The following is an 11,728-nucleotide window of genomic DNA, read 5'->3' on the forward strand; positions in this document are numbered from 1 at the left end:
GTGCCTGACTCAAGTCACAGAGTTTTTGATTGCTTCATATGCATATGCAAGTGGAACAATTAATGAAAAAGACTGTGAACATGTCTTTGGATTACAGTGCTGGAAAGAATATTGAGTATATTATGGACTACCAGAAGAAGTAACACACCTATCCCAGAAAACGTATAGCTAGAATGTTCCTTAGAGGCAAGAATGGCAAGACTGCATCTCAGATACTTTCACAATTTATCAGGAGGGAGCAATTCCTGGAGAAAAAGAGCATCATTCTTGGGAAAGAACATTAAAAAAAAAAGGAAAGGAAAGGAAAAGAAAAGCAAAGCAAAGCAGGAGATCCTCAATTAGATGGACCAATAGATACAGTGGCTGCCACAACAGTCTCAAACGCAGTGATGACTGTGAGGCTGGCAAAGGCCACTGTTCTGTTGTGGGTGTGTTTTTTCCTTTTTGCACAGGGTCTGTAAGCATCAGAACTAATTTGACAACACCTAACAACAACACAGTAATCAAATTTGGCAAATAGAAAATAATCATGCACATAAAAAAAAGCTTAGAAAATCACTATATTAAAGAAACAAGTTTAACTTTCATAATTTCCTCAGCCATAAAAAACAGCTACTACCAAATCAGAGAGGGTCAGCTATGAGTTGGGTCCAGCTCAACAGCCATAACAGTGAGATACCTCTACTAAGGAGGTCTGGTGGCCCAGCTGCTGTCCGAAAGTCTGGCAGTTCAAATCCATGCAGTGGCTCTGGAGGGAAAAGATGTAGAGATGTGCTTCCCTAAAGATTATAGCCTATCCTATGTGGTGATTCTACTCTGTCTCATGAGGTTGGTCTGAATTACAATCAACCTGATGGTACCTAACAACAATATGGCCTCTGACAGTGAGGAAGAGGAGGCAACATTCCCTGCTACACAGATGAGTAGAAGAAGACTCCCAACCTTTTCTACTTACTGCTGCCCAGGGAGGAACAATGATTTAATGGGTCCACGGATTTGGAAGAAGGAATTGAGTATGTAAGAGTATACAGCTGCATCTAGCCCGAGGGAACTCTGGTCTGTTCTCTAGTCAGGTAAGCTTAGAAGGACAGCTCAGGAAACAAGTTAAATTAGGGCAAATACACTGGAAGGGGAAAAGAACTCTGGTGGTCTAGTTGTATGAAGGTGTGCTGCAATCTCAACAGCAGGCAGCTTGAATTCACCAGCTGCTGCTGCATGGGAGAAGGATGAACAATCTCTCCTCTCACGCAATTTACTGCCTCTGAAAATCCACTGGTGGGTCTTCTGTAAATTGGCTGTGACTCTATAGCACACAATGATGACAACTGTAATAGTACTCTCCACACTTCTTCCCTGTGCTTCTAATTTCCCTTTGACCTTCTATCCTATCTTTTCCTGCTTTATGAGCTTTACTCCTGGGCAAATGCTATTATTTGGATTTTTTTTTTAGTAGAATCTTTTTTTAATTCAGAAAAAAAAATCCAAAAAACAAAAAGTTTCAAACCACACACAGGAAGGGTATGGGTAGGGGGAGGTTATCTGTCCATGCAGCACTGCCCCCTGCCCATATAGTTTTGGCAGCAATAAAGGATGTGGGGTAATGGCCCCAAAAAATAAAAACGGTGTTATGTGTACGGGAAGGATAGGGGTGCAAAAGCAGTGGGGAGTGGTGGGTAAGGGGCAGACGAGATCAGTACTGGGCATGCCGCAGGTGAGAGGCCATTTTATAACATTTCTTGTTGATCAAACCACCGTGGATACCTTCTTGGCCCATCTGCAGGACTAGCGTCTTGGCAGTCATGGTGACAGTAAGGTTGAAGGTAGGTGCTCCGCCAGTACTCTTGGTGCGAAGATCCATGGTATATTCCCCATCGACTAGCAGTGAGTCCCGGATCACAGAACATTTCTGGTCCCCAAGTGTCAGCCCATTCACAAAAAAACTTGACCGGTCTTTGCCAACAAGAACTCCAACCTCAGCTGATGCGATGTTAACGAAGGTTTTCCCGGGGACAGCGGCCCAGACGGAGGGCGAGTCCTTAAAGCCCAAGATGGCAGCGTCCTGACAGGTCCCGTCCGCCATGAAGTTGTGGATGTAGGTGTTCCACCCGGCCATGTCTCTTTATTGGACTGTTCTAAGTGTTGTTGCTGGGACCGCGGGTAGAGCTCCGGCTGCCTCGGTCTGGTGGGCGGGGGAAGCAGAGAGCTCGGGGCACGTGCTACCGTCAAGAACGCGGTGGCTCTTCTAGCTGTGCAGCAGCCCTGGCACCGCCACTTGCTTTGGATCTTTTTTTATTTTCAAGTTTAAAATATCTGGCAATCACTAAGGCCCACCTTCTGGGTCCTAACTGCTTTAAACAAGAGGCTTCCAGCCTCTAACCTACCGTTAATCTCAAAGACTCACTTTCAGGTTCTAATTGCTTTGAGCAACAGGCTCCCAGCCACCAATATTTGCGAGGGGAAGACAGAAGTGTTCTTATTAGCCCCTTAGAATGCCAAAGTTCTCCTCTGGACAAAAGTTATTGGACAAGAGAGAGAAGAGAAGATTCCTTTTTGTCCATTTTTGTAGCTCAGCTTTGCATAGTGTCTAGCACTGGTTGTTGTTGTTGTTGTTATGTACCATGAGTCACTTAAGACTCATAGCGACCCTATGTACAAGAGCTCTATACGCTCTTCTATCCTGTGCCAACCTAGCCATCTCAAACGCACTTATTCCCACCTCTCTAGTCACAGAATCGATCCATCTCATCAAAGGTCTTCCTCTCCTTCGCCGCCCCTCCACTCTGCCAAACATGATGTCCCTCTCCAAGGACCAGTCCCTCCTTGCAACATGCCCAAAATATGTCAGACAAAGCTTCAGAATCCTTGACTCCAGGGAACATTCTGGCTTCACCCTCTCCAGGATGAACCTGTTTGTTCTCCTAGCAGTCCATGGTATATTCAACACTCTTCTCCAGCACCACAGCTCAAAGGCATCAATTCTCTTTCTATCAACCCTAGTCATTGTCCAACTCTCTGATGCATAGCACGTAATTGCGAAGACTATAGCCCGGATCAGGCGCACCTTAGCCTCCAATCTGACATCGTTGCTCTTCAGTACTCTTGAGAGGTCCCTCACAGCCGACTTTCCCAATGCAATTCGTCTCCTGATTTCCTGGTTGCTGTTACCAAGAGTGTTGACCGTGGAGCCAAGTAAACTAAAACTGTGAACCATCTCAATCTCTTCACCATCCATACTGATGCTGCCAATTGGCCCAGTGGTTAGAATCTTTGTTTTCTTGATATTTAGCTTCAGTCCATATAGGAGGCTGTAGTCCTTGATCTTCTGCAACAAGCGGTTCAGGTCCTCCTCAGTTTCAACAAGCAGGGCTGTGTCATCTGCATAACGCAGGTTGTTGATGATTCTCCCACCAATCCTGATGCCACATTCCTCTTCGTATAGCCCAGCGTCTCGGATGATCTGTTCTGCATACAGATTGAAAAGGTACGGAGACAGAATACATCCCTGATGAACCCCCTTCTTGATTTTGAAACACGTAGTGTCTCCTTGCTCTGTTCTGACAACTGCCTCTTGGTCCGAGTATAAGTTTCGCATTAGCACAATCAGATGTTCTGGGATTCCCATTCTTCTCAGAGTCAGCCACAGCTTATTGTGATCCACACAGTAAAAAGCATTGGTTAGGCACTTTAATATTTTGTTTGGTTTTTTTTTTATTAAAAAATAATTTTATTATGGAAAAATCTCAAAAATAGAATAGTATGAGGACCCAATCTAGACACCCAACTTCAATACTAACTGATACAAAAGAAGACCCTGAATACGATGGTTTAACATAGTGACTACGTCTTAAGTAAGCAGAGATTAAGAGGGTGAAGCTGGTGCGGGCCTGGTCAAGGCTTTAGTCTGTTGTACCTAAGGTCACTATGTGTCAGAGTTGATTTATGACATTTTATAAAAAAAATGCTATTTCATCGATCGTAATTCCACACCCTTGACCAAAGACAATGTCATTTCACCCACACATAACAAATGATAAGGGCTTTAAAAATATTCTATGATCACATATAGGGAGCGCTGGTGGCCTAGAGGCAAGAAGGTGCATTGCAATCCTGAAGGCACGTGGCTCGAATCCACCAGCTGCTCCATGGAAGAACGAAGGGCAATCTCCTCCCATGTAATTAACTGCCTCTGAAAACTCACGAGAGGGTCTGCTATGAGTTGGTTCAGACTCGATGGTACACAACAACAACACGGTCACAAATACGTTAATAATAATCTGCAAATATTTCCTGTATTAACAGAGAATGAAACAATGTACTCTTCTTCTTGTTGTTAGATGTTGCTGAGTGAACTGTGACTCTTAGTGACCCAGTGAACAAGAGATCAGAATCTTGTACTATCCAGCTCTGTCCTCAAGATCTCTGCCATATTCAAGTCTACTGTTAAAGTCACTGTGTCAATCCATCCCATTGTGGATCTTCCTCTCTAGCTTTCCCACCATGATGTGTTTTTCAAGAACTGACTCCTTCTAAGAACATGTTCAAAAGTACACGAGACGAAGTTTCACTATCCTTGCCTCGAAGGAGCACCTTAGTTTCACTTCCTTCTAGGCACATTTGTTTGTTATTTTGGCAGTGCACAGAAAATTCAATACTTTTTGCCAATACTGCAATTTAACAGCATCAATTCTTCTTAAGTTTAGGTTATTTACTGTCCAACTTTCAGATGCAAATGAAGCATCTGAAAATACTATGTCAATATATTCTAGAGATCAGTAAAGGGCCAAGGAAGCAGTGGGTCTGAACCATCAGTCCCTGCTCCTTCCTCCCCTAGGACAGGTGGGTCACACACACTCACACACACTCCCACTGCCCACTGTGGGGACTAAGCTACTCACCTGTTGGAGTGCTGCTGCGGAAAGAAGAGGAAGGGGTGATTGGTGGAGTCACGGGGGGTGTAAGGCTTCCACTGCTGTGGCGTGGTGGAGTGGACACATTCCCTCGAGACACTGAGCTGGACAGGGTCAGTGAGAGCTTCGGTTGAATCTTCTTTTTCAGGGACTCCTGTTCTCGGCGGGCAGCATCTGTCATGAATCTAAAGTAACAAGGGAAGGTAAGTGATCCATGCTGTTTACAGAGCACGGTGACCTGAGCTCGCTGGATGTTAGACTATGAGAAAGGTGCTTGTTCAGAGGTCAATTTAAAAATGGATGATTTCTTCTTCCTACAAAATGAGGTAATTTTGTAGCTTGTTGTTTTAAGAGTTCCCCAATGTTTGTTTCTTCTTGGTGTATACTTCTTTGCTGGAAAAGTTACACACTTAGAACAGGTTTCTACCCATATGAATGCCTTAAGACTTCCTTTCTTAGAAAGTCCTCTTTCTTTCAACCCACAGGAAGCCTAACTCATCCTCAAAATGCCAGACCACTCCAAAGTAAAGAGTACATTCATCTTGAGCAGGTTGGCAGTATTTATTGGTCATACCACTGGCTGTGACTCAAGATGGTCTCATTAAAACTTTAGTTTATATTACTCAGTGCTATCATATTTTAATTTGAGTTTTTAACATTTTCTTGGCTGACCGATGGCCTCCTTTGCCTTTAACTTGAAGGAAAAGACTCTGGGCTTACAGTCATTCCTTTCACAGTAGCAAACAATGGACAGATGACTGAGCAAAGAAAGCTTCCCCTGAAGGATCAAGAAAAGAGAGCAGGATGAGGCGCATAGTTACTCTGTTAGCACTTCTCTTTTGTTATTAACATTCAAACCCTGACCTTTTCTCATCCTTATCCTACCATTTAATAAATTCAGAACAATATAAAATGTTATCTCTTATTGAAAGAGCATAAATCCTTCTATATTCTTGGCCAACTTTGTCAGCTGCATATTTGAAAACTGAAATGACAAGCATAGCTAGTAGTCCATGGAAGTGTTTTGTTTAATGAAAATACCACCTGTGCCCACTTCTCAGCGTCAGAAACAGAACGTCACTATGCCCCCAAGCCTTATCTGTGCCCTCCATCAGTTATGCTTTGACCGTTTCTATAAAATTCTTAATAAACCAATGCTATTGCACTAACACGTGGTATTTTATCCAATCATTTCACAATCTGCCTGCAAAGTATCTCAATATTTTTCTTCACTACACTATCAAGTTTAAGAACTCAACTCACAGTCCCAACTCATGGTCAAAGCTTAGAGCCACCAAACACCCAATGAAACAACAGTAATATTGTTACAGTGTCTTAAAATTTCTACATTCATACTGGGAACATACATGGCACATTTCTTCAATGGCTTCTGCCATACAAATTAGACATATAAACTGGGTTTTATATGTTTAACTCAACTGTAATAAAGTTACATGGTTTGCCTGGAGCTTTTGGGCTTTGTGGTATGAATGGTGATGATTTTAAAAGAAGAAACTACAATGCAAAACAGAATTGCCTGCACCTGGATAACAGGTACTCATTTATTTTCAGATGCAAAGTTGGTCCTACTGCTCTTAAAACATCTTTTTTCTCTCCTCATAAACCTCTGCTCAAAATGTGGACTGTGAGTGGAGAGCAGGGACCCAGTGCTTTCTTTTATTATTCTAAGTAGAACACAACGAGCTGGCAGAATGCTGAGCTGGGGTGTGCACTATGCCAAGGAGTGGGCGAAACCACTAGACAAACGTGCTGTTTCTTCCAGAAAGCAAGCTTCTTCTTGATGCTAGTAGATTCAAAGTAGTTTATAAAATAGACATAGATATACTTTTGAGTAGTATGGCATGTTTACATCTCTCTTTCTCTCTCTCTCTCTCTGTGTGTGTATTAGTTTATTTAGAAAATTTGAATACATTGCTTTCCAGACCAGATTAAGATGTTTATATCTTGTATTTTAATTAAGAGCCTGGTTTTGGGAGTCAGACAAGCCAAAGTGAGCTAAGGCTAAGTTGGTCAACCAATAAATGTAGGCTTAAAAAAAATTAAGAACAATCATTTGCCTTTCTTTTTGACTTTTGGATAATTCAGACAACCTATTAAAAAGTACATCAACTACGTTTCCAGGCAAAACTTCTCATGGTAAATTACAATCTGTACTGGGAAGAACTAGAACCACCCTATACTGCCCTTCCAGGAAGCCAGAGCATCAGGTCTTTAGTGTGACAGCCTGTACCAAACACATGCTTTGTGGAGACCCTAATAACTGTGTCCATGGCTGCTTACACTTGTGGGGCCCAAGGCTGCTTATAATTATTCTTTCAGCACTTCTCTTTTGTTAGGAATATTCAATGCTGTCCTTTTCCCATTGTTCTCTACCATTTAATAAACTCGTATAATGGCAGTTTCACACAATGTAAAATGTTATCTCTCTCTTTTATTTTTTTAAATTTTATTTTATTAATTTTAATGAACATTTACAGAGATGTTGGATTTCATTCATTCATTATTGCACTTTTTTCTTTACCCCCACCCCCCCAGTTCACGCCTCTCTTTGAAAACCAAAAGATAAACTTCATTGGTATACAATCCCTCAACCCTGCCCCTTTCCCCCCAGCCCCAAATGCACTCCACTATGCAACGTTAATTCTGGATTCATGTGATAATCATAATATGCTATCATATATCACTTTTAAACTGATCTCTCCCTCATCGGTTTCAATTCAGTATAAAATGCTATCTCTTATTTAAAAACATGTCAGAATAGCTGCTGACCCTGCCTGGATATCCTCCTCCTGTGATGTAGCTCACCCTCACTCACCTGATGTCTTTCACCTGTGAGGACTGCGGTAAGGCTTCTGTGAAAGAATGTTTGACGCCACTCTGCTGGAAAGCTGTGGCTCTGTCCTATTGATTTTTTCTAAATAGACTCCATCCCAAAGGTGGCTGGTGAGCCTTGTGCGGCTGGATACTCAGGATCACAGAAGATGTGCTATGTGCAGTACAGCATCAGTGCCTACTTCACAGGCTGTTGTACAGTACAATGTGTGACTATAAGCACAAAGTTGTTAGATGAAGTGTCATCAAATAGTTAAGTTTACGTATTTTGTCTACCGTATTCAGCTGTAAGCTTCAGAGCAGACACTGTGTAGTCATAGCTCTGAAAGAACCTGGATCATTCCTCATGCATCATGAAGCTCCTCTTGCAGAATGGCTGGCTGGGAATCAGACCAGAGAGTGCGCACAGCAAGTCAGAGAGAAATTCTCTGCTGAAAAAAATGAGGCTTTCCCATGTCTTTTCTCATTCTGATTAAAAAGTATCAACAGACCATGATTCTCAATGTAAAACAAAACACTCTCATACAGCTCAGATATACAACAACAGCAGCAGCAGCAGCAGCAGCTATAACACTATTCTATCTTTACCTACGCCTGCGTTGAGTCAGTTACAGATGGAAATCTAATTTTGATTTTTTAAGCTTCTGAGCACTTTATAGAATGTGGCACCTATGTTGAAAGCATCAAATATGAAACACAGATACAAAGTACTGCTTTCCACCTTTCCCTCCCTCCAGCCCTCACTCTCCTCTTTTACGGTGGTGCTTGTGAACTCAAAGATCATAGCAATCTTGCTAGACCAAGAAACACAGCTACACAGCACATCCTGAGTGACCACACACACACACACACACACACACACACACACACACATGACTAGCACCTTGAGAACGCTAGTTACAAATGACCAGTTTCCCCTGCATTATCCCACTGTCCCCCCTTTTCCACACATTCATTACAACTTAACCTATTTTATTTTTTTTTTAGACATACTAAACCTTCTTAAGAAAGGTTCCATCAATCCAGCTGTCTATTAAAAGGTAGGCAATTTTCCAAAGGCAAGGAATCATTTGAAAAGACAATTTTACTGTTTTCCTACACAGAGAAAAACCTGGTTATTTCTTAAAGAAAAAACGAGCCACCTGAAGGCTCTTTCACTGTTGACTAACAGCCTGGAAATCTGCGGTCAGGCAAAGCAATGTTTTCTTTTTGAAACTGAAACCGCCATAAGATTAATTTTAACTTTCCCACAAATCAGAAATGCCCAAGTTACTTTAATTTAGTATGGTCATTTGTAGCCGTATTTGTTATTGCTAGGGGAAGTACATATTCCTAAAGTAAATTTTCAAGACTCCATTATAAATCTTTTCAATCCTCAGACCACAATGTTCATTCAGTCTGACATGTTAAACATGGAAATATGCATATAACACCACAATGGGGAAATGTCAACTGCTGGTCCGGAGAGACCAGTTTAAACCACAAACTCAGGAAATTTACAGTATTCGCTGGAACCTGGACAGGGATTCCACTGCCACCTGACCCTGTGGCCAAACACGAGCACCAGTGTCCTGCTGGGGAAATGAGCTGGCGTCCACAGGCACTTGGAGAAAGCAGACATGGAGGCAACCGCTCCTCCATTCAGAAGAGACTTGAACAGAGTCCAATTTCTGACCAGCGTGGTGCAGGATGGCCGTTACTGCGTGACTCTGGAGATGGCGTGTGGTCCAGGGGCCTAAGCAGTGCCTTAGCAGGCGCAGAGCGAGGCAAAAAAGCAGGTGGCCTCAGCAAGTCACAACACTCTCCTTTTTGGCCCTGATCTTTCTACTTGTTAAAATGCAAGACTTTGGTTTTATGGAGCTCTGGTGGTGTAATCTGTAGCAAGCTGCGCTGCTAACACAGAGGCCAGGCATCTCTAGTGGTTTGAAACCATCAAGTGGGTCCTTAGAAGAAAGGTGGGTGATCAACTCTGTTAAAATTTACTGCCGTGGAAAACCTTAACTGGAGGTGGAACCAATTCCACAACAGCGAGTGTGAGTCTTTTAATTTTTTTAAAAAAATGGTCCTTCCCAGTTTTTGGTTTTTTCATTTTCTTTCCTTCCAAGTTTAATAGTGATTCTAGCAATACTACAGTACAATTTTTTAAAATTAACTTCTATTTAATATTGACACCCAGGTACACACATATCTATAAAAAAGATTTTTTAAAAAATCTGTAATTTTGAAATCTCCAAAACCATGAAAACAGGAATGCTTTGGTAAGTTTGGCATCAAAAGTCCCTGGAAGACAGATGCTGACCCATACTGCTGAGAGGTTATTTAAACATTTTATTTATCATACTTAGTGTAAATAGGCATATACTTCACACCATAAATATTAATGTGTTTGATTATAAGGTGCTGCCCCAGACTCTGGTGGGATGGTTATGTAATATTCAGCACTTATAAATTTCTAAATCAGAAAACTGATGAATTATGAAACATTTCTAGATTAAAAGGTAAGGAATTATGGGCGTGAGAATTTCATGTAAGCATCTGAAATGAAAGTTTCATGAAACAATCCTTACTAGACATGATAAATGCTGATATATTTATAATCTAATCTATTCTAACAAAATCTGCTGAGTCATAATCACCACATTGATTTCTGACTCACTAACAAGTCACTAATGAAAACACTGGAGCAGCAACCGAGACAGTGGCCTTTAGAGATAGACCACCCAAAGTTATACTCTGGCTCTCCAGCTGTGTGACCTCAGGAAAGTTACTGAATCTCTCTGTGCCTCAGTTTTCTCATCTGGAAACAGTACAGTGGCTACCTCATAGGGTCCCTGTGAGAAATTTTAATTAATTAATGCATATAAAGGACTTACAACAGGGCTTGCCATTTTGTGCTTGCTCAATGTCACTCACAATGTCAGTCATAACAACATTAGCCATAACAACTAAAAAAATTCCTATGACTTCTATTCTCAGCCTGACACGTGCAATAATAATCGTTCTCTTTACCTTGGCAGAAACTAGTCGTGCTCCATTTGATCTCAGAGAAGGAGAATCTGAGCTAGTTTCTACTTCAACACTTGCTCAGGAAACCTTAGCCGACAAATCTTTCATCTCTGTCTTCTACGCCAGCAGTTTGGTTACTTTCTGGCTTCTCCCAGCAAAAGTCCCCACAACAGGGAAAGGGCCGCTGCATGCGCAGGCCCACCGGTCCAGATGTTTAGGAAAATTACTGCTGCAATTATAGGAAGACCCGCGAGGAGCATACAGTTAAGCACTTGGTGGCTAACAGAAAAACTGGAGATTCAAGTCCATCAAGTGGCAACTCAGAGTAAAGGCTTGGAAATCTACTTATGAAAAATTAGCCATTGAAAACCTTGTGGCACAGTCAAATTATCTCCATTGGATGGAGCCTGGCTGCACCTACTGAATATTCTGATCAAGAATAAAGTAATCCTAATGGAAAAAATTAAAAGAAAAATTTGGGACAGAACTGAAAATTTTTTAAGAATTCAGATGTAAATTCAGACTTGTTGGACCTACTAAGGATGGAGGAGACTCGAAAACTATGACCCTGATTTAAAGCAAATTATGTATTGAAATTAACCCCTGAAGTCACCATTACACTAACAGTTTAGCTTAAAGAGTAAGTGGCTATTGTGGTTTTGGTTTTGTTTGAAGTCTACATAAGACCAAAGGATCAACAGCTGTTTTACAGAATAGAAGACAATGCTGGAGGAGGAGTGATAGCCTTAAAGAAAAGTGAAACAACTAAAGCAGAAATGAGAATATTGACACAATGTCAATAATCACCAAGTCCAGAAACCACAGGATGGAGGCAGGTTTTGTTGTCTGTATTTAAAAGGGGTTGTGGTACTAGAGATATTGTAGCTGATGTTAGATGGATCTTAGCTGAAAGCAGGGAATACCAGAGGAATGTCTATCTGTGTTTCATTGACTATGCAAAG

The 11,728-nt window shown here is 41.6% G+C and overlaps 1 protein-coding gene across 1 annotated transcript in view; it reads right to left on the reverse strand.

Moving 5' to 3' along the window:
* Positions 1-11,728, reverse strand: part of JAZF1 (JAZF zinc finger 1) — a 499,696-nt gene that overhangs the window by 70,391 nt on the left and 417,577 nt on the right. Inside the window, exon 3 of the mRNA XM_006896121.1 lies at positions 4,896-5,092. Within this exon, the coding sequence (XP_006896183.1) occupies positions 4,896-5,092 (197 nt within the window). The remainder of the gene's footprint in view (positions 1-4,895; positions 5,093-11,728) is intronic.

This window comes from Elephantulus edwardii, unplaced genomic scaffold (genome assembly GCF_000299155.1).
Source record: "Elephantulus edwardii isolate Elephantulus edwardi_28Jun2011 unplaced genomic scaffold, EleEdw1.0 scaffold00182, whole genome shotgun sequence".
Lineage (NCBI taxonomy): Eukaryota > Metazoa > Chordata > Mammalia > Macroscelidea > Macroscelididae > Elephantulus > Elephantulus edwardii.